The sequence below is a fragment of the Lynx rufus genome, unplaced genomic scaffold (assembly GCF_022079265.1).
Source record: "Lynx rufus isolate CCGP_SWC_20201006 ecotype Redwood Valley unplaced genomic scaffold, mLynRuf1.p SCAF_14, whole genome shotgun sequence".
In the NCBI taxonomy this organism is placed as follows: Eukaryota; Metazoa; Chordata; class Mammalia; order Carnivora; family Felidae; genus Lynx; species Lynx rufus.
In genome coordinates, this window is record NW_025814828.1 from 27260875 (window position 1) to 27284216 (window position 23342).

General features: G+C 39.7%; 1 protein-coding gene across 2 annotated transcripts in view; it reads right to left on the bottom strand.

Annotated features, from left to right (window-relative positions):
* Positions 1-23342, bottom strand: part of DMD (dystrophin) — a 1630689-nt gene that overhangs the window by 679376 nt on the left and 927971 nt on the right. For both annotated transcript variants that reach the window (XM_047076051.1, XM_047076052.1), the window contains exons 44-45: positions 12601-12702; positions 2462-2570 (exon numbers count right to left, since the gene is read on the bottom strand). In XM_047076051.1, coding sequence (XP_046932007.1) covers positions 2462-2570; positions 12601-12702 — 211 coding nt within the window. The remainder of the gene's footprint in view (positions 1-2461; positions 2571-12600; positions 12703-23342) is intronic.

Consider the following 23342-nt stretch of genomic DNA (forward strand, 5'->3'; position numbering starts at 1 on the left):
TCCCTACCGGCACCAACATGACTAGGGCTGGGGTAGTGGAGTGGGACTCCGCGTGCGGGGAGAAGGAAGTAGGGCTGGAGTTGGGAAAGACGCTGTCCCCCACTGCTTCTTCCTCATGTCTGTTCACCCTCTGTTCTGGTATCACCCGTCTTTCTGATAGTCCTCCATGTTGTTCCACTTCAAGGCCTTTGCTCTGGCTGTTCTCTCTGCGCCTACCAGAAGTTTCCCCCAGATACAGGCATGGCTCACATCCTCACTTCCGTCAGCTTATGATGTTCTCAAATGTTCTTAGGAGAAAAGCTTTCCTGACCAAACTGCAGACAATCATGTCTTCATTCCTGCCCCCTTTCTCTCTTACCCTTCTCTCTTGTTCTCCTTGACTATAGCTCTCCAACTCCAGGGCACACACTGAATCACGTGGGGATCCTATTAAAGTGCAGATTCTGATTCACTGGGTCTGGGGCAGGGCCCGAGATTCTGCATTCCTAACAAGTGCCCATTTGATTTGACATCAGTCTGTGGATCATACTCTGGAACACCTGACAGAATTGAGAAGGTATCTATTTTCTTTATTAGCTCATGATCGTTCTCTTCCAGAGTATAAGTTTCATGAATGGAGAGGCTACCTTAGTCGATTTATTACCCTCAGCACCTAGTATGATGCACAATACATAAAAATTACCCAATAAATACTCATCAACTGAACAAATCACATATCTTGTTGGAAATCAAAACTGGAATTTGGAATGTATTTTCTACTGAAAACATTATTGCTACATTTAGGTACTTTACAGATTAAATAGATTTCTGTGCCCTGGCTTTAGAACCTTTCTACCATGTATAACATGGCTCAAGTAGGAGCATAAACCCATAATTATGTTCAGAGTTCAACAAACTTCTAAACGAATCGTTGGAACCCAATCTTTTTATGGAGTTCCAGAGTGAGGCTGAACACAGCAGAGAAAGTTAGAGAACAGCTACCAATAAGTGATTATATAGGAACAAACTATGCATATGTGCTGAGGGAACCAAAAACTATAGGTCATAAAAAGAAATAAACATGACATAATTACTGGAATATAAACCCTGATACAGCAATTTTAGTGTCCCAGATTGACAAACAAAACAAAACAAAACAAAACAAAGCAGAAAAAGGAATGCTTGCACTTCTTTTTCAAGTTTCTAGTGTCATTAAATGTAACTCCGATGACTACTAAGAAACCCCAGGGGGCACATGAGACGCACTGTCCCCAGATTCTATGGCGTCTTTTAACCCAAACGCTATTTATGTCTTCTATGGAATTATCATCGTGCTACCCCTGGTGGTGGTATTTCCAGTGTGGTGTGTTTCTACTTGACATAAAATAAAAATCAACTTTACTTGAAGAATCAGTCACCATGCTTCAATACTTCAATCATTTGATCTGTGAAAAATAGACAAGGCAAAAAACAAAGAACTCCCCCCTCCCGAGATGTTTTTAGTTGTGCCTAATTATAGAACGGGTACAGCAAAATCTTCCGGCTCCCTTCCCCCGAGATGCAAAGCCAGCATTGACACGTGCCACGAGATGTGATGCATACCTTACGCTAGCGAAAGAATAAGAAGTGAAATAAACTAGAAATATTCAGTAAACACGGAAGTCAAAGCTATGGCTAAATGAAGAGACGTTCCTTCCCAAGTCTGCTTGTGGCAGTCATGGTCTAGTTTTCTTCTTCTTGAACCACACATGGAGGAGCTCGCAAAATTGCTGTCCAAAGGGACAGGGGGGAGATGCTAGGAGGATTCCCTGCGGTTTCAGCGATTTGTATCGGCATATTTGAAGAAAACTGTCTAAATGATATAGGATTCACGGCGACAGAATCCTCATGTGTTCAGTCTAAGCCTGTACTCAGGTATACTCCACCCCGATCCCCCCTTTTTGGGGTCAAGTGTGTTGACCCTTGGGGGGTCCATCCCTGCTGCCTGGAGCGTCGGTTGCTGATGGTATTGCTTACTAGGAATTGCTTTTGGCCCCAGAAAAACTCCTTCAAGGTCTCCCTTTCACCCCACTAGGCAGCCCAAAGCCGGACAATGACTGGCTGGTTCGGGAAGACAGAGGCCACCTCTCTCCCTGCAATTCAGGATGGCCCGCGGGGCCAGCCCAGCTCTAAGGCTCCCGTGGATGTGGCTGAGGCCTCTGTCGTGGTAAAATGATTAGCCTCGTTCGCGGTCTACTGCCTCTCTTTGTCATCAGTGTATCTCTGGAGAACACGCCCCAGTATACAGTTGTCATCGGGCCATCTGAATCAGAGTCTGTTCCCAAGGAACCTGCTCTAAGGCATTTTGCATAGTAAATAACACTAAGGTTTATTCCTATTTTCATAACTGCAGCAAATTTTTCCTTATATCCAGAGAGCACCTCACTGTTGTGCTTCTGAGCCAATCGCTATGGCCAAAGAGCATGTGATTCAGTGCACTTACCGGCTCCAACGGCGGTCAGTCTGGGAGCTGGGCCAGGCTGCTTTGCCTTGAGCTCTTGAAGTAAGTGGGTTACTGCCTTCCAATCAGAGCTCAGATCTTCAACCTTTCTCTGTAATAGAAAAGCACACATGTTATTTATTTGATTAACACCTTGAAGATTACTTAATTCATGATGTTATCAATTCGTTTTGCGGGTTCATTATTGTATTTCTATTGTGTTTTACTTTTAAATTAATTTTTCTGGGGAGAACTCCTTGCACAGGTATTATAATTATTTTAGCCAACCACCTTACAAATATTTATTGATTGTTGGCTGCATTCGGGCTCTTGCTCCAGGCACAATTTCACTGAAAGGAAGTAGAAGGCAAACCTTAATCAGAGGAAAACGAACACACACACCAAACACGTTGTCATGTCAGCAACCGTCTTGACCCTCTCAAACAGTATCTGGTGCGTCTACATAGAATTATCCAGCATATATTAAAAGATATCATGATGTTCGGGTTCACCCCAGATACATTCTATTAAAGCCTCTTGAAGGGAGACGGTGTGGTACACCTGGGGATATGACACTCAGAGTTCACTTCAAGGAAGGACACTTGTCCCAAGTGGTGGAAAAGGTGTCAGGGGTCCTTCAGGGACTGTCGCGGTTGCAGAGAGCCGCCTTGTGCAAGAGCATGCCCTTCTCAGGGCAGCCCTCATTCAAGGACTGATCAAGGGGATGGTATAAAGGGCCAGCCAATTTTTCTCAAAGCAGGACAATTTTGAAGTGTCATTTCAGCTCCAGAGCTCGCAGTGGAGTCACCGAGCCTGTATGTGGCCAGTAGTGTGCTGGTAAACGTTACACAACCGGCTCTCTGGAGAAAACAATCCTAATCTTTGTGTTTGCCAATTTCAGTGGTGTAAACGGCCCTATGCTAGCCAATTCCAAGTTACCGAGATGCCAAGGGGTTCACAAAATGCTGGAAAATCTGACAATAGTCCCTCATGAGCAGGTGCAGGCTGGCTCCAGTACACCGGTGGTCAGCCATATGGTTATTTACTGCCCTCAAACTGTGAACAGAAGGCACACGTGTTGGTTCTGGGCTGAGGCTTTTCCAAGACGGGTGAGGCTTCTCTACCCTGTCTACTGCTGTGAGAGCATCAGAGTCCCCTGGAGGCTTTGGGGCCCCAAGGTAGCTGGGTCCCAGCTCCAGAGTTCTAGACTGCAGATCTTGGGTGGGACCCCAGAATCTGCCTTTCTAAGAGTGTTCTAATCGATGCTGATGCTGATTGTCTGAAACCAAAGCCTAGGGTGATCATTCTACCTAACGAGTTATCTAAGCGTCTACAATGGACTAGGTAGATAAGCACCATCCTTGAAAGAAATACAAAAACAGGCCCTTAACTCATTGTCTATGCCACCTAATTCTCTTAAGAAATCCCATTTGAGAAAATCTGCCAAGGGAATAAATACTAAAACAAAGACTAAAAATTCATCACTTCCTAACGTATATCATCTATGCTCTGATGGTTCTTCATGACTATTTTACCCGACCTGAGAGCAAATCAGGGCTTTCAGTTTTGTTTTGTTTTGTTTTTAGTCCACGGTTCATGTTGTTAAACATTCGCTATCTCATCAGCGAATGTAACTCTTTACTTATTAAAACACAAGCCTTGAATCCAAAAGCAAACAAATCATGCCTCCGATCAGTGAGGAAACTACCACCGAAAGTCATGACGCGTGGAAGATGTTTTTCCATTCTGACCTCAGAGCTAAACGCTGAGAATTAAGTATGATAAAAGGCTAATGAATTAAAACATATGTGGTCTCCTGTTTCCCCTGCAAAGTTGCAGTGACTTCACAAGGACAGAATATTAAGAAAAACCACGTCGATAACAAAAAGCAGCAATAAATAATAGGGAGGAGATAATAAACATAAAAGCAGATATGTAGAAAATGTATGGCCTTGGTCATTTATGGAAGGGATAACAGGGCAACATATGGCGAAGTCTCATCATACACCATTTAACTTATAGAAAGTCACCTATATGTGCTGAGATAAAGAGAGTGAGAGATTACAGACTGACTCAAATACTGCTGGGATCTGCCCACTCTTTCACTCAATAAGCATATGGTTGCAGAGTGGCCAAGGAGAGATGGGGGTTTTCTATGGCTACCGTTGCCTTAGGCGCCACTCTCTTCTCACAGTATAAGCATCTCACTGCCTTCAGTTGGCTTCTGATATTTAAAGATAATATCTTTTATCTGACAACCTGGCTTCTAAAAGCAAATTAACAACTTGATCTGGCTCCTAACTGAATGAACAGTGATCTGTGTTCCACTTCATCGTCCATGTGCATCAGCGTATAACAAAACAGAACAGTAATTGATACTTACAATGATGCCCCTGAAAATAAAGAAAAGTTTTAAATTCCATTGTGTTTTAGAATCAGAAGTCCTGGGTTTCAGTCTTAACTCATTACTACAGCTTATGTGATCCTTGGCAAATCAGATAGGTCACTCAGATTTATCGTCCTTGAAACGTGGATATAACACTACCACCTAACTCATAGCTTTGTTGGAGAAACTAAATGAGATATTTTATGAGAAAAGAACTCTGTGAACTGCAAAATGCTATCAAATTGTTGGCTAGTTATTAATGAGGCAAAGCAAAAGATGGTCAATAAAAATTTTCATTAAAATATTAAAATAAAAATATTTCAAGGCTTAAAGGACTAGATTTTGGTTATCCTAAAAATAACATGTATATATATTCAGTTCCCTTTCATTAACACATACATCCTGCACAGTCCATTCATTTATTCGAATGTTATCTTGGCCACTGTTATTCCCAGATGGGTAAATGTGGTACTATAATTTCAAATGCAGAAATTAAAAAAAAAATTAAGCAGCACCCCCAATGTACCACAAACATCTGGGGATAGTGCATACTGTCGGAAACGCAGTAAGCTCAGAATTGTATATTCCCCAAACTTTCATAACGACTAGCAAATAATATTACATAAGACGGCTAGAGATTTTGATTCCGCTGGTCACAGAAACACTCTCACAACTTCTTCAACTATCTCCCGGACTTCAGAGTTGAATTCGATTATTCATATATGATGGCAGTTTCGGTTGCTTGGTTGGTTTGGTTTTGCCTTTTGGTACTCTGGCAAGTGCCCATATCTTCTACCCTCTCATCTTTGCTCTGAGGACGTAAACTTCTTTGAGGCAGCAAAAGATGTTTGGCTGCAGCAAGTAATGTGGTCTTTACCACATAACATGCTTGAAGCAGTACTCGAGACATATATAAAAGGTAACGATTTCCTCAGTAATCGTGAACCAAATTTAAGGGTATAAAATAGATGTCTAAATGTTGACATCTTTAAATATAAAATCAGTGGACTAATAGCTATTGAGTCCTGTTCTTTTTTTTTTAAGTTTACTTATTTATTTTGAGAGAGAGAGAGAGAGAGAGAGAGAGAGAGAGAGAGAGAGAATCTGCACACTCAAGCAGGGGAAGGGCAGAGACAGAATCCCAACCAGGCTCTGTGTGGTTAGCCCGGAGCCCCATGTGGGGCTCGAACTCACAACGAGTGAGATCATGACTTGAGACGAAGTCAAGAGCCGGATGCTTAACCGACTGAGCCACCCAGGTGCCCCTCAAGTCCTGTTCGTGATTAGATTTCCAGAATTTAAACATTTTGAAGATGCTAGGTAAATTGCAGATCTCAGGCTTTCCCCACAACCGCAGCAGATTCCTATTTTACCCAAAGGGAGAAACTTTGAGAGCATCTTTTAAAAATGGTAAACTGAGTTCCATCAGAGGGGGCTTTTGCAGCTGAGCATTGCTTTCCATTGTATATAAGTTGCTTGGAAATAGTCATTAATGTTAAGACAATTGTACCAATGTGAAATTTATTCTTTATGAAGAGGAGAAATTAATTACAAGAAAACATGATTTATGAATATAGTTTTCCTTTTTTATTTTAAAACAGAATATAGTTTTAAACTCTATGTGAGTTTGGGATTTTCAAAGTTTAAAAATCATATATCTTTCTCCTCTGTCAATAGTTGGCAGGAGATTAATATCTGCTACATAAATAAATGAATCCACCCATGGCTCTATATACACAGACATGAATGTGAATGTTGTAATTGAAACATCTATGTCTCTTTGTCTCTGTTTATAAATGTAGTTAGTACAGTTGAGGGTCAGGGGTGAAATTCAAATCTCTCAATGCTTGCTCAGTTCCAGCATCAGCTACTAAGTAAGACTAAATTGAGACTTTCCCTCCAAATATTTCCTCAGAAAAGGGTTGACTCCAATTCAATCCTCAGAATGTCTTTTCTGTCCCATTTTTTTTTATTGTGAACAACAACAACAACAACAAAAAAACCTTGCATGGTGGCCGGCAGGAACCTCAAGAGATGGGAATCTGGGATGCTTATAGAAGTCATCTGACAGAATTGGTTAATGATAATTTTTACAAGGTGAAGGTTGGTAAACCATGATCAATTATTCCTAGGGTATACCCTCACACTTACCAGTGGTGAAGGCCATTGTAAACAAGTCTTGTAAAGACAGTTTAGAAAAGCAAATGAATAAGTGACTCTGATGAGGTGATCAATAATACGCATCTAAGAAAAATGAAAAGATTCTCTTTCCTAATATATTGTGAATGGGCAGTGAGCTTGGGGATAAAGCTTCCAGTGATAACATTGAGGAATTAAAAAATGGCCCTTCTGGTAGTTGGCAGCTAGCTAGGCATGATGACCCCAACTGAACATGAAGAGCAGTCACAGAAAACAAATTAGACAGACACGACGCCATCCCAGCGCCATGTTTGAACAATACAGAGATGAGGCCACTCTGCCACCACGAAAAGGACTAATAAAAAGCACTGTTACTTCTTCAACAGGGACAGCTCTGCCCTACTTCAATCACCTCACCTTCTAGATGAAAATTATTAAAGATACACAGTCATCACATTAATTCTGTTGACAGCATCTAATCCAAATGGCTTCCAATTCCCTAATTCCTCTTTAGAATCATCTCGCCAGCCAAATCCTGTAAGCAGCTCTCTCTAACCCTCTTTTACTGAGATGCCCCACTGTCTCCCTGGGGCGATCTCTTCCTTGCTGCAGTCAGCTAAAAATCCGAACATTTTGATTATAGTTATGTTCCTAGTAGTCTTTGGGCAGAGAGCTGTAATAGCATCATACAGGAATTCAGACAGTGCACATACCTTACAAGGAAGATGGTGAGCTCTAGAATTCTGGAATATGCATATGAATGGTGTGAATGCACTTGTTTCATAAAATATAAATATGACAAACAGCACTTCTAAAAAGTGTGTTATTTTATAAAATGAGATTTAAAATATGGAAGTACTGCTCAATTAAGAAATGAAATATAATTAGACATTTGCAATCTCATCCACATTCTTAAATGTTTATAAGTTGCTCAAAATCCATTATAGATTTTATTTTCCAAATGGGAAAGTGGGGCTCTCCTTATTTCCAAGCATATGTAATTTGCATTTATTCAACTTCTCACAGCCTAAAACTTTTCCTTGGGTGTAAAGCTAACTTATGTTTAAAAAAATTAAATTCTCCTATTCTTCTATTAATAAATTTAAAAATCTCTCAGTAATTCTTTCCCCAGCTTCTTCTGTTAGTACTGACATGGAAATTGTGCTCACTAAATGAGTGAGTCAAAACAGACCTATTCATTTGGGGGGAGGGGAGGCAGAATTATGATTCTTATGTCTCTTTTGATTCCTGATGTTATAAAAAACTGCACCAGGTAAATAAGATCATATGTCTGACAAAGGATTCATAAAAGCCAGATGTTGTTATAAGTGTAATATTTAATTAGGCAACATTTTGACCAACAAGGCACCACTCAACATGCTATACCAAATAAAAATCTTCAGACACACATCTGTTGCAAGTAATATATTAAACATTATCCAGCAAAAAAAATAAACCCTAAGGAAGTTCTTGGAAATGTTAAGATATTGATTTTAGTGATAGAACAAACTTGTTGGGGAAGAAAAACAAGCTTAATCTAGTTAATTAAAAACAAAACAGCTGGGAGAATGAAACATCCCTGGTTGTGATTGACTTTAATCGAAAATGACTAATGATGCTGCCATTTTGCAGCTGATATTTGAGGAAATGATGCTTGGAAGATTCTAATTGCCCTCTTGACCATTTGTCTACAGCAACTATTTTGTGTTAAAGGTTGGGGTGGAGCACTTTGACCAAATACAGAAGACCCCTAATGCTTTGCTTTTTCTGTTACAGTAAAAAAGAATTCAAGAATATTAACAAAATATGTTATTAGATTCATGTTAACCAGATTTTTTGAATAATCTAGGTAGCAAAGCAAACCAGCTAGTTTCATCTCATCACCTCAGCAAGGAACCATGACATTTAAAATTCCATTAATGCTCCCAGTTCTAATATATGGAAGGTGATATAAGGATTTCAAAATATACACATTTTAAAAGTTTTAACAGAAAGTGTAGTGCTCCACGTGGAGTTCAAGAATGAGAACCCATTAAAGAAGATGTCTTCCAACTGCTTTAGTTCAAAAGAGAGTTACGAACACTTTAAAAACAAAAAAAAAATTAAAAACAAACAAAAAATAGAGTTTTTTTTTTTGGTAGTTGTCAGTATTGTTTTTTTTTTTTTTAATTTTTTTTTTTTTTAACATTTATTTATTTTTGGGACAGAGAGAGACAGAGCATGAACGGGGGAGGGGCAGAGAGAGAGGGAGACACAGAATCGGAAACAGGCTCCAGGCTCTGAGCCATCAGCCCAGAGCCCGACGCGGGGCTCGAACTCACGGACCGCGAGATCGTGACCTGGTTGAAGTCGGACGCTTAACCGACTGCGCCACCCAGGCGCCCCGGTAGTTGTCAGTATTGTTACTGATGGCAGCTGTTATTGCTGCTTTTAAACTGCAAAACTATTCTGTGGAAAGTGGAACATATTAAAAAAGATCCTATTAACAGCATTATCATAAAATATTATTAGCAAAGGGATAACTTAAGTAAAATGTTTAACATTTCATCTAATTTATCTGACCAATTTTCAATAATTTCTGAAGATGAAAGAACCAGATGCAAATCAAATGAAATAAAACTGTGTGTGTGTATGTGCATGGGTGTGCATGGGTGTGCATGGATGCGTGCGTGTGCGTGTGTGTGTGTGTGTGTGTGTGTGTGTGTGTGTAGGGGGGAAAGAAAGAAGAGACGGAAAGCAAAACCATGATGCTTATTTCTTCAATCATATTCTTCTAAAAATGTTCAGCATTGTCGCCTCAGAGATTCGTGCTATGTTTATGTCATTAGTAGAAGTGTCACGTAATATATGTTCTATCTTTAGCAGGAAATTCTCAAAGACAATAAGGAAGAAGTGGGTTAGTCAGGGATGAGAAAAAGAAAAACCAAAAATTTACTATCTTTGAAAATTAAAGAAATCCTAGTGAGGTTGATGAAGTGAAGGAAAGGGTAGGGGGTAGTGAACAGCGATGAGCCCAGGTCCCAAAGAGAAATTTGGAAGGTGAGCTCAGGAGCTGAACAGAATCATTCTTTGCTGTGTCCTCAATTAGAAGGTCTGCAACCAGAGGACATACTAACTGTGCATTTAAGTATTAGAGCTTATATGTATACCATGAAGAAGTTTCATTTTCTTTTTTAAGAATGTCACTTTCTTCTTAACTGTTCCTATTTCCAAAAGAAATTTCCCCCAAATGCAAAGCCAAACTTTTTTCCTGAAAATGTGCTGCAGGCTACTCAGACTCCTTTCTCTTCCATTAAGGAGTGCGAAACCCCAAAGTTAAGGAGAAAAAAGCATTAAGGAGTAGCACGATTGTTAACATTTGTATATATACAATGAAAATTGAAAGAGGCTTTGTTTATGGAGTCAGAGCAATGGACCACCCTTCAGAAAAATCATCTCGTAACCTTTATAAAGCAGTTTTTGATCCATGCAGAGATGTAAATAGTCCCTCCAGCTTGTTGCCTTGTACTGCTGGGTTCTGTATTCCGAACTATGAAGGGGTTTTTGAGCCTCCAACATTTCTGGCTACTACAACCCCCGGCTCATCTCCAGGTGTTTCCAAGGTCATGGTCCATATCAAAAGTTGCATGTGAATCAACTATTTCTCTACGCCCCACTCTCCCAAATCAATCTTTCCCTTTTGACTCTTGATTATCAGCTTGATGTACTGATTCTTCTCCAAACCCAAGGGACAAATGGTAGAACAGGGATGGGTTTTCACTTAAGTTCTGCTTCTCCCAAATAAGCTGACTTAAAAGGAAATGGGAAAGGAGATAGAGAAAAGAAGGAAAGAGAGGGCTGACTCTATAAAGTGGTTTTAAGGAATGCAGATGAGAAGGAAAGTTAGCATCTTCCTGTTCTTTCTTTCCTTTCAGAAAGGTAATTCCCCTTTTATATCACTAATGCGAAGGCAGAAAGCAGGTAATGCTCTTTCAGACAGTTCTGGTCTCCGAGTGGCCCAGGAGCTGAAGGCTTGAGTGGGAGGTGTGATAAGTTAGCATCAACAGCTTGGATTGTTTACATATGATGAAAAAAAAAATTCTCATTGGCTTTCAATTAAGAATTTTCCCTCTGCTTTTGTCTTGTGTTGTTTTGTTTTTTACAAAGGCACAAAAATAAAAGAAAATTGTGCCAAACCCGGCACGGAGTCTTTGACAATCAAACAAGAGTAGACAGAGTAGACCTATGGAATGGTCCGTTTATTTGTTTCACTGCTTGCTACCAGAGTCCCTGTGACAACGAAGGAAAGGGTCTGCTTAGGGAGTGGCTTTCTGGAGAGTGTACATTTCCAGCAGAAACACTGGAAACTTGCTGCTTTCGGGGCCTTCGCCAGCTCTCCATTCTAAATGCTGGACACGGTGTTACCTCGTGAATACTGTCATACCAGGCTTGGAATTGGATGCAAATTATTATTATTGTTTTGGATGTAAGGAATGGTGGCAATGTATTCCTGAATAAATGTCTATCGGTATCTACACACAAATCTGTGCCTTTTAGTATCTGGTGACTGGACATATGTTTCAGCTAAAACTTTACATTTACCTAAGGAAAAGGCCCTTGTAAACTGTAAGAAAAACAAACAATTTTTAGAAATGAAGCTTGGGCCACACAGAAGCGGTGACCTTAGAGACAGAGTCTACGTCATGGTAATGTTGTTTGCAAGGACAAACTAGTTCTGTATAATGAGGTTATTGACCTGCACTGCTTTAGAGCAGTTTTAAACATGAGGGTGAGGCTCACTGAATCTCAGCCTGCAATGTTAGCTAGAGAAACCAGGACTGATCAATAAACAGCCACCATTACAGGCTCTCAGGAGCCTTCATCATAATGGGAGCCATTGTAATTTTGGTCAGGTAGAGAAAATAAGGTAACCTATACCTACCGTCTATTTATCACTGGACTCTCATTTGCAAATGGAAGCCATTGATTAGCCATTGTTTTTGGCTTTCCATTTCTCTCCTCACGTAATAGCCTGCGAATAAATGCGTCCTAGACTTCGAAACGTACGTGAGGAAAGGAAAGAAGTAGAAAGCTTTCTCCCAGGCCTGTTTTTTACCAAAGAGAGAAGCAATTACATGACATTTCACTAAAGATTCTTGACCCAATAAAGTACTAAAGCCCAAATGCCAATTTTCCTCTTTCATACGAAAAGAGTGTAACAGAGAAAAGAAAGGTCATGGACCATATTGTGATTCTTTACAGCTGGTGGAGACAGACAGTATGATGCAGTAGCTTGATTTGAATTAAGCCAAACAATATGAAAAGCATCAAGGCTGGCAAGCAAAGCAATAAAGCCTAAAGAATTTAATCTACCTTGAAGGTGGGACTACTTTCTGTATGGATGGCAGCACACCGGGACAGAAATGAGTCCTTTAATGCAATGACTCGTTAATAGCCTTAAGATCACAATATATAAATAGGATATGTTGATCAAAAAGACAGCTCAGCCTCTGCTGTTGCGGCATGGGCGATATTTCTTTACAAGTTATTTCATTGATTATAAATAGACCACGTCAGTGGCAAATGTACAACAGGGGAAGCATAACCCATTATGAGGTAATGGATATCGCTTCATTACCTTCACTGGCTGAGTGGCTGGTTTTTCCTTGTACAAATGCTGCCCTTTAGACAAAATCCCTTCCACATCCGGCTGTTTAGCTTGAACTGCTACTTCAATTTCCTGGGGAAAAGAACACATACAGTGCAGATGAACTTCACAGTTAGCAATAAAATTACTAAATTTAAATATACCCTTGGAGACTCCACATGTATTGCAGACCAATTTCTGCATGGTACATGGGGGCACACAAAGGTAGCTTTAGCGCCGAGGAAAGAAAGAGAGGCCTTTGGGAAAGGTACTAACATTGAAAATATTTATCTGAAATCTTCTCGAATCATATCCTAATACTATTCAATAGAAACACAGACAGTAGCTTTGGTTTTCAAAATCACTCGAATGCAATGAGAAATATGATGTATGAATACGATTAACATGGATAAGTGTTATTGTTAACTTCAGTAATCTCCGTAATCCTAATGTTCATTTTACTTTGCAGACTCCTTATTTTAACAGGATTCTCTTGGGCTTTGGATCCAAAATTTCGTTTCAAAATAAAACCAAATAATTCTTCCCACATCACTGTCAAGATTAAGTTTCTTTCCAAAGAGTAAACACTTAAAGCTCAATGTCAAGGCTTATTAATTATTAAGCAGTCAAATTAAAAAGGCCTTTTGAGGAATGATTTAATTATTAAAAAAAAAAACTTGTTTGTTTCCCTTAATCTAGAGAAGACTGAAGAAGGACCAAACAAACAAAAACCTCTTTAGATATGAATATAAAGTGTTTTGTTATTGGCCGCTGTCTAGCTCACTTGAAGAGAGAACAAAAGAAATGTGCATAAATTGAAGCTGAAGGAAGTGAAGTTAAATATTACAGAAGACTTTTTGGATGGAACACTTGTTAAACACCAGGATGGAATATCGATTAATCAATGTCAGGCGTCAGTCAGGGCCTGGGCAATCTTCCCCAGATAGCAACTCCTGATTAACCCATATCTCCCTTCCTCCCTCTCCTACCCTGTCGCCTCCCAGCACTGCTGTGTGTACGTGTCTTCATGTCATTGCTTCCTTTATATACTCTGTTTGTATCTTTCTCTCTCAGCCCATCAGAACAGGGGGTCCTCTGAATCCAAATTACTGTAACTTATATGGCACAGGATGGTGTCTTGCCATGTATGGGTGTTTAGCACACCCTCTTGAAAAGGATTATTTCTTTGGTTCTTATTATAATAAATACCAGTGGAAGGTGGACATTAAGACCGACCCCGTGCGTTAACGGGTATGTGTGCAACACACATACTTACACACACGCACACACACATGCACACCACCTTCAGGAACAATAATTATAGAAGAAATAAAACCTTACAAGAACTTTCTTATGACAAAAATGGAACAACATTCCATGCTCATGGATTAGAAGAATAAATACTGTTAAAATGTCAATACTACCCAAAGCAATCTACACATTCAATGTAATCCCAATCAAAATTGCACCAGCATTCTTCTCAAAGCTAGAACAAGCAATCCTAAAATTTGAACGGAACCACAAAAGACCCTGAATAGCCAAAGTAATATTGAAGAAGACCAAAGCAGGAGGCATCACAATCCCAGACTTCAACCTCTACTACAAAGCTGTAATCATCAAGACAGCATGGTATTGGCACAAAAACAGACACATAGACCAATGGAATAGAACAGAGACTCCAGAATTGGACCCACAAATGTATGGCCAACTAATCTTTGACAAAGCAGAAAAGAGTATCCAATGGAAAAAAGACAGTCTCTTTAACAAATGGTGCTGATAGAACTGGACAGTAACATGCAGAAGAATGAAACTAGACCACTTTCTTACACCATACACAAAAATGAACTCAAAATGGATGAAGGACCTGAATGTGAAACAGGAAACCATCAAAACCCTAGAGGAAGAAGCAGGAAAAAACCTCTCTGACCTCAGCCACACCAAGTTCTTACTTGACACATCTCCAAAGGTAAGGGAATTCAAAGCAAAAATGAACTATTGGGACCTCATGAAGATAAAAAGCTTCTGCACTGCAAAGGAAACAATCAACAAAACTAAAAGGCAATCAACGGAATGGGAAAAGATATTTGGAAATGACATATCAGATGAAGGGCTAGTATCCAAATTCTATAAAGAACTCACCAAACTCCACACCTGAAAAACAAATAATCCAGTGAAGAAATGGGCAGAAGACATGAATAGACACTTTTCTAAAGCAGACATCCGGACGGCCAACAGGCACATGAAAAGATGCTCAAGGTCACTCCTCATCAGGGAAATACAAATCAAAACCACACTCAGATATCACCTCACGCTGGTCAGAGTGGCTAAAATGAACAAATCAAAAGACTCTAGATGCTGGCGAGGATGTGGAGAAACAGGAACCCTCTTGCACTGTTGGTGGGAATGCAAACTGGTACAGCCTCTCTGGAAAACAGTGTGGAGGTTCCTCAGAAAGTTAAAAATAGATCTACCCTATGACCCAGCAATAGCACTGCTAGGAATTTACCCAAGGGATACAGGAGTGCTGATGCATAGGGGCACATGTACCCCAATGTTTAAAGCAGCACTTTCAACAATAGCCAAACTATGGAAAGAGCCTAAATGTCCATCAAGTGATGAATGGGTAAAGAAATTGTGGTTTATATACACAATGGAGTACTAGGTGGCAATGAGAAAGAATGAAATATGGCCCTTTGTAGCAACGTGGATGGAACTGGAGAGTGTGATGCTAAGTGAAATAAGTCATACAGAGAAAGACAGATACCATATGTTTTCACTCCTATGTGGATCCCGAGAAACTTAACAGAAGACCATGGGGGAGGGGAAGGGGGAAAAAAGTTAGAGAGGGAAGGAGGCAAACCGTAGATTCTTAAAAACTGAGAATAAACTGAAGGTTGATGGGGGGGTGGGAGGGATGGGTGGGTGGGTGATGGGTATTGAGGGATGAGCACTGGGTGTTGGATGGAAACCAATTTGACAATAAATTTCATATTAAAAAAAAGAAACTTAAGTCTCAAGAAAAAAAAAGAACTTTCTTACGATAAAAAAATGTTAAAACAATCTTGCAAACTTGTAACAAGTCCAAATTCAGAGCATACTTTGTGAGAATTGGGCATTTCTTCCTTTAAAACTGTTTATAAGTATCTGTCTTTCTCTGTACAACTTATTTCACTTAGCATAACACTCTCTAGTTCCATTCACGTTGCTACGAAAGGCCAGATTTCATTCTTTCTCACTGCCACGTAGTATTCCATTGTGTATATAAACCACAATTTCTTTACCCATTCATCAGTTGATGGATATTTAGACTGTTCCCCTAATTTGGCTATTGTTGTAAGTGCCATATGTTTTCACACCTATGTGGACCCTGAGAAACTGAACAGAAGACCAAGGGGGAGGGGAAGAAAAAAGAAGTTAGAGAGGGAGGGAGGCAAACCATAAGAGACTCTTAAAAACTGAGAAGAAACTGAGGGTTGATGGGGGGGGTGGGGGAGAGGGGAAAGTGGGTGATGGGCATGGAGGAGGGCACCTGTTGGGATGAGCACTGCGTGTTGTATGGAGACCAATTTGACAATAAATTTCACATTAAAAAAGGTAAAATAAAAATAAAAATAAATCGCAAAGAAACCCTGTTTATAAGTGCATCCAGTATAAATTCGAGACCTTCAGAAAATGATCACAGGTAGTCAATAATTTTACCAATGGTTTGGGCCTGCAGCCAAATGATGAACACTACCATCTTTCTCTCCCCGCTCCTCTTCCTCGACCCCAAATAAATCGTTCCAAAGACCACAAAGCATTGAGGCTACTCTTCAGGAGGCACTGGCAAATCGAGTTAGGAGACTGCCTTTTATATTACAAGGAATTCCCTTCGGCACCAAACACGCTTTAATTCATGAAATTTTCATTGGCAAATGCACAGAAAGAGCGGCAAGGCTGACATTAAGGCCGCCCAGATACTACTTTAGAGCTGAATGTGAAGCCAGCGCTTGCTAGATGGACTGAGGAAAAGTTGGCCTGCCTTGTGAAATGTCCCTGTTTTGCACCCACAGGAGGTAAGATAGCCCCTCTTCAGGCCATCGAGTTAGCCCCAGATTTAGTCCTCTGATGAATGAGCACTGCAAAGTCACATCATTTCCCTTTATAGAAATGTTTCCTATTAGCATGTCCTTCTCTCATCACTAATGTCATCTCTTCGTCCTTCGATGAAATAATGAAGAGTTTAAGCACCTGGATGAGATGTACCCTTGGTCCTAGAGACACAGAGCAATGGGGAAAGAATCATGGGCAGCTCTCAATTCTTTGCTGTTATGTCTTGGCAATGTTTTGGAAAGTGTGATCTCTAATGACACGCACCTTTGATAAGTCCCTTCAGAAAGAGCATTTTGAAAATAAAACTCTACACTTTACCTCACGACATTTATATGCAGTGTGAATTTACTAGTGTTAAGGTAGGTCCGTTATTCAGGGTCAAATATTATTGCTGGAAGGGTCAACTGTACTAAATCCAATTAAATTCACTTAAAATATTCTTTAGTATATTTTTCTTCAGTTAGTATGAGAAATATACACTATAAGAAGCTGAAAATCATCTTGAAAAATGGAAGTATAAGTGAATTAAACTAAAACATTTTGATATCTGCATTTTAAAGCTTGAAATGGAAAAATGGAAAGCAGAGCAAAGCAAATAAATCCCAGCCGAAGCACAGGACTCTGCAAAAGTAAAAAACGCTGCTAAAATCCTTTGCTGTGCTCAAAATGTCAAGCAACTGCTATAATGATATTAACTGCTATAACAATATTTATAAACCAGAGCTGCTAACAGTTTACTATGTGTCAAACACTGGGTGTTTCATATAGTTTTTCCCTTCCACTTAACAATACTACAAGAAGGTATTATCTAAGTTTACAGGTGCTGAAACTGAGCGAGACTGGGTCAATTTTCTGAAACTACATAGTTTGCAAAAGGCAGAGTTGAGACGACAACCAGGAAACGACTGCCACTAAACGTCCACTATACCCCTTACTCTTTTGTATGTAGTGCGTGTGTGTGCATGTGCTAAAATTGGTAGCCATATTTCTTAATCCCATGTTATTTTTTTTTTCTCTTCCTCTTTAACTCTAATACATTTTGCAACATCCTTCCAGGGCGTGAGAGAAAATCTGGTCTCTTTCCATAGAAAAGAAATAAATTCTTACACAGCCTTTAAAAAATCACACCAAGGATGTCTCTTTGTGGATTTATGATTGCCAAACTGATGATATCCAGGTCAGAGAATTGGTTTGAGTAAACCTTTTATCTCACAAATGGCCTTACATCTTTGTATGATTTAAGGTAAGGTGAAGGAGGTCGCCACTAAAATGGAAACATAGCTAATTATAGCGGCCAGTTTTTCTAAGTAGAAAGTGTTCGACTTGAAAAACATTCAGACAAGAAAGTCTGCATAGATTTTCCACCAAAAAAAAAAAAACAAAAAACCAAAAAACCCCAAACCCCATAACGTCACCTCTAATAATAGCACCTTACCTTTCCATTTAGGTTTTCTCCCCTGCCTTATTCTTAACCAGGAGTTAAGGCCCTTATGATGTGACCAGAGTTTTATTTTCATCATTTCACAGTATTGGCGGTTCACTACAATCTCACGCGTAATTTTAAGGAAATAATCTGTATTGATTAGAGAATAGGGAATAATCCTTCCTTAATAGTCACTAGGACAAGATCATGGTGTATTCTGAAATCCAGCCCTGATGAATTTTCCAAATGGAGTGACTTTCTAAGCATTTTCAGTCTTAGTTATTCCATAGGAAACTATATTACTATTACTGGGAGTTGTTGGTTTGACAAGCAGCGAATCAAAGGTTAGTGAAGAAAAAAGACAAACAACACCTGTGAGGGTGAAAGTAGCTATTCCAATGCAAATTAATGCATGCCTACATTTCCTACAAGTTGATGCATTTAATACTATATTTCTAATTTAATATCAAGACGGTTATGTGCACTTGCTCTGTTTTTTTAACTGGAAATTTAGCTCTAAGGAAAGTATAACAGAAAGACATTTTTCCTTGTTTTATGTTTTTATTTTTAATTGTGTCTCCATCACTTTACCTAGGGTTAAGCTTAGAATGTATGAATATGTGTATATGTATGATTGATATATTGATATATACACATATATATAATCACAATATAAGGAGGATATACACAGCCTTTTCACATGCATTCCAACATTCATTCATTATTTGTTCATTTGACGAACACTGTTGAATATTTACTATATTTCAAAGTCTTGGCTACGAAGCGTGAATATTACGAGGCATGAGGTAGTCCCTTGTGAAAGACGAAGACAATCACATATGAAATTTAGAATGCAACAGGCTTAAGAGCCAGCAAAGTGCAATTTACACTGGGGCACAGAGAAGGAACTGGTGAGTTCTGTGCTCAAGGGGCAACAAGAGGGTAGGGGCAGGCCTCACAGGGGAAAAAGGGCTGCAGCAAAGGCTTGGAAGCGAAACAGTGCACGCACCTGTGTGACAAAAGGATGGATGGTATAAAGCACTTACAAGAAGGAATCTGGGATGTGCAAGGACAGGAACCCGAGGCAGCATGGTGATCCCATGTGGAAGAGTGGAAAGAAATGTTACGGGAGTAGAAGGCAAGAGCCAGAGGAAAGAAGCATCTCTTATGCTACCCTCAGAAGCTTAGCGGAGAACCCACAAAAGGATTTTAAATAAGGGAATTACACTTTGCGTTTGAATTGATGTTCTAAAAATGAATGTATATGAATATATGAATAGATGGATAAGATCTACTACTAATGCATGGCTTTTATTTCACATAAGCTGGTATGAATGAGACATGTATGCCGCTTGTGAAGAAAAAACAAACTCAAGAGAAAAATGACAAGCTTTTCCTTAGCAAACTTAAGTAACCATTCCCTTAGTTTTCTAATTTATAAAGAGCATTTCCTGCCATTTGGCTATTTTGACAATCCTCACAGTCAACAAGTTTTCTATCAACTCTAAGATATCATGGATTCTAAGGACCACTGTTACTTTATAAACTGCTACGAAAGCTAAAAAATTACACTTTGTAGATTCTACTGTGAGATACATCTCAATTTCAGAGAAGTGAAAATGTAAAAAAAAATGCATTCGGGGGATCAACGAAATTCTAAGATGTTTGTGAATACCACGATCGGTTTATTACTTCGTTATTATCCATTGCGTCTGTAAACATGGCTCCTCTGCCAGTGAATACGTTTTCCTCCCCATTGACTTTGGTCTTTACCATGTGCCTTACTCTGATCAATGAACTATGACCAAAAGAGACTGTATGACAGCTCTGATCTGAGTCTTTAAAGACAATTCAAGATTAACTAGTACCCCTCGTTCCTGTCTTCTACCATGAAAGAATAATGCATCATATAAGAGTTGGTATTTCCAGCCTGGGTTTTGTAATAAGAAGACATTTGGAGCAGATCTAAAGTTCAGAATGAGAAAACCAGAATGTGATCCATAGTGTGGAGTAAATATGCAGCTATTCCTCAGACCCGTGAGTGAGTAATAAATGTTTGTTGTCACAAAACACTGAGATTTGGGGGCTATTTGTTACTGCAGCAAGAGCTAACAATTACAACAGTATGGTGAAACAGACAAACAAACAAAAAATATATGGTTTCTTGCGATGAAAAACCAAAGTAAGCCTTTAAAATAAATGTACCCTGGTCATATATTTCGACTGCACCATCTCTCATTCCACATACAAACTGTTTGCTAAAAAGGATAGCAAGAAACGAAAAATGAAATGGAATCAATATTGTGTTAGAGCCTGACTTCTCCGGCCTAGATTGTCAGGCAGACTCTGACAAATGAAGGCTGATGGATGGAAAAACACAACATTGGGCAGTTGCCTTTCTTTCTCTTTCCCCTCGTACTGGGTGACTGTTCTTTTATTTATCTACAGTTAGGTTTGCTAGACCACAGCAACGCGGCTGTCAAGCACGTGCCAAGCTGATTGACAAAGAATGACAGGTTCTCTCTTTCCATTCTGAGCTAATCAAGGGCAGCCCACCAAAGGGAGCCTTGTTTTTCTGGTTTAGAGATTTATGGATTTCAAAAATAATCTGTCCAAATATACAAAGTATGATGCAGTATTGATTTTTCAAAGTGCCAAATGTTATGAAACTAAGAAGATATAATCTACCAAGGTACATACGTGGAACGTTCAAGGCCAATAAAAGAGTAGAGATAGGTGTGACCATCAAGTAATGAGACTGACATCCAGAAGCCCTCCACTCAGGACGAAGGGGTTTCAGAGTCTTTTGGGAAGACTTATTCTGACAAAAGAAATCTTACCAACAAATCCCCAACGTGTTAATTCATTCAGTAAATAGTTACTGAATCTTCGAACACCTATTTTGATATAAATAGCTTAAGCAGTGGATATTTAACAGTCACTAAAACAGACACTATTTTCCTGTTCACGTGAGGCTTGTCTTCTAATGGGGATGGTGGACAATAAAATACAAATTATGGCCCATCAGACAGTAAAAAGTGCTAAAGAGGAAAAAAAAACCCCAAAACTTTAAGTGGAAATAGATGTCTGTGTGGGGTAAGGAAGGATGGGAGGGGGGTATCTGAGAAACTGCTTCCAGGGAAAACCTCACTGAGAAGGTGATTATTTGAATAAATATGAGTTAGAAGTGAAAGAAGAAATCGAGCGGCTCCCTCAGGGAAGCACAATCCATGCAGAGGAAACAGCGAGTGCAAAGGCCCTGGGGTGGCAATGTGTCTGGCCTGTTCAACAAAAAAATAAGGGAGCCTGGGTGAGTGGAGCCGAGGGAGCAAGGGGAGAGGAGCAGGACAGAGGCCTGAGAGGCTGGGAAGGATAAGGCCCTGCAGGGCAACTGCATGAGGACTTTGGCACTTACTCTGTGGGAGATTAGGAACCATAGGAGGGTCTTCAGTAGAGGAGTGATGTGATCGGACTTATTTTTTAACATATCATTCTGACTGCTGTGTTAAGATTAAACCAAAGGGATGGAGAAAAGAGACCATAGTTATAAGCAAATTTCCAAGGGAGTTAGTTAAAGCCACATTGCTTGGAAGGAAGTACTTGTTTGTGGAAACCCGATACACTTATTCTGAAAATCTTTACACATACAGTTTTAAAATGAGGACTAAATCTCTCTGATCTGGTTAAAGCAGTACTTTAACCAGACTCATTTCTTGAGAGTGGCACTCCCCAGGTTTTACCAGGTTCCAAAGTCCTTAGTGGTAAAGACTGTGGGCTCTTAGGCCCAGCTATATAAGTTCTGATCCTGGCATGAGTTGATTATTTTCAACAGACACCATATGGCCCATAAATCCCAAAATATTCTAAAACCTTTGCTATCTGATCCCGTACAGAAAAAAGTTAGCCAACCACTGATGTAGAGAAATGGTTAGGTTTGGGATTTGCGACTCTAAAAACCTTCAGGTGCACAGAAAAATTATACAGGTAGTTATTTTTAAAGATAAAACATGAGAAACATATTTTGCCTTTTATCTCCTCATACAGACTCATAGAGATAGTCAAACAATTTACAGTTATACTTTGGAGCAGGGCTCAACAAACATTTTCTAGAAGGGGCCAGACAGTAAATACTTAGGCCTCCCAGGCCATATGGTGCCTGTCCTACCTGAATTCTGCCAGTGCAGCGTGAAAGCAAACATAGGTAATGTAAACAAATGAGCATGATCGTGTTCCAATAACACTTTGTGTACAAAAACAGGTGGTGGACTGAATGTGTCCACTGCCCTATCGCTTGCTGACTCCTGCTTTAGTGTATCGTATTACAGGGTTGTTGGAAGCAATCAGATCAGGGACGAGATCATCTGGGTTCTAGGCTTTGTGATTCATGAGTTGGGGCAAGTCACTTAAATTCTCTGAGTTTTAGTATCCTGAGTTATAAAATGAGTTAGAACTACAGATAGGATTACAGAGCATTTTGCCCCTGTGCATGAAAAGTTGACCTTTGAAGAACTTTCTAGCTGTTTTTTACGTGGAAGCCTGTAAATTTCTACGTGGAAGCAGGTAAATTACACCTGGCTTAGGACTTCTACTTTTGAACTACCAATGTCTCCCGGAAAGCCATACTTTTGGGGATCCCCTAAGCCGAGTGACTCTTATAACTGAAAATGTACCTTTCATGGATCTTGGAAACTCTACCTATGTCATAAGACATTGGCTCCTGGGGCACATTAAACTTCTAGGTCAGAGTTGACCCAGCAGCTCCCTGTGCATCTCCTTTCTTTACACCTGATCTGTCATCTGGGAGTGGGCAGAGGCTGCAAAAAAGAAAAAGGTAAAAAAAAAAAAAAAAAAAAAACACCTCTTGGAAAGCTCTGTGAATGCTGCACAAACTGCTGTGAATTGTAATCCTGATCCTGCCTTTCTGGGGGGCTGTTTCTCTGTTCCTGTTCCCTGTGAAGTGAATTTGAAGCTGAATGTGGCTAACGGTAACCCCATTCAGTGGCAACCAGCAAGACTCACTGATGGGCTCTATAATACTCATGTCTAGGACCCGCATTTTATTGTCACAAATTAATTGCTCTCAAATTGAGACACATTTGATAAATGATGGTGCGTCATAGTCTAACTGACAGCACCTCTTTCTTAGTGACAGATAAAATAATGGTACATATTCTCATCAATGGTGTGTTCGAAGCAGTGAAATATGGCATGTGACCGG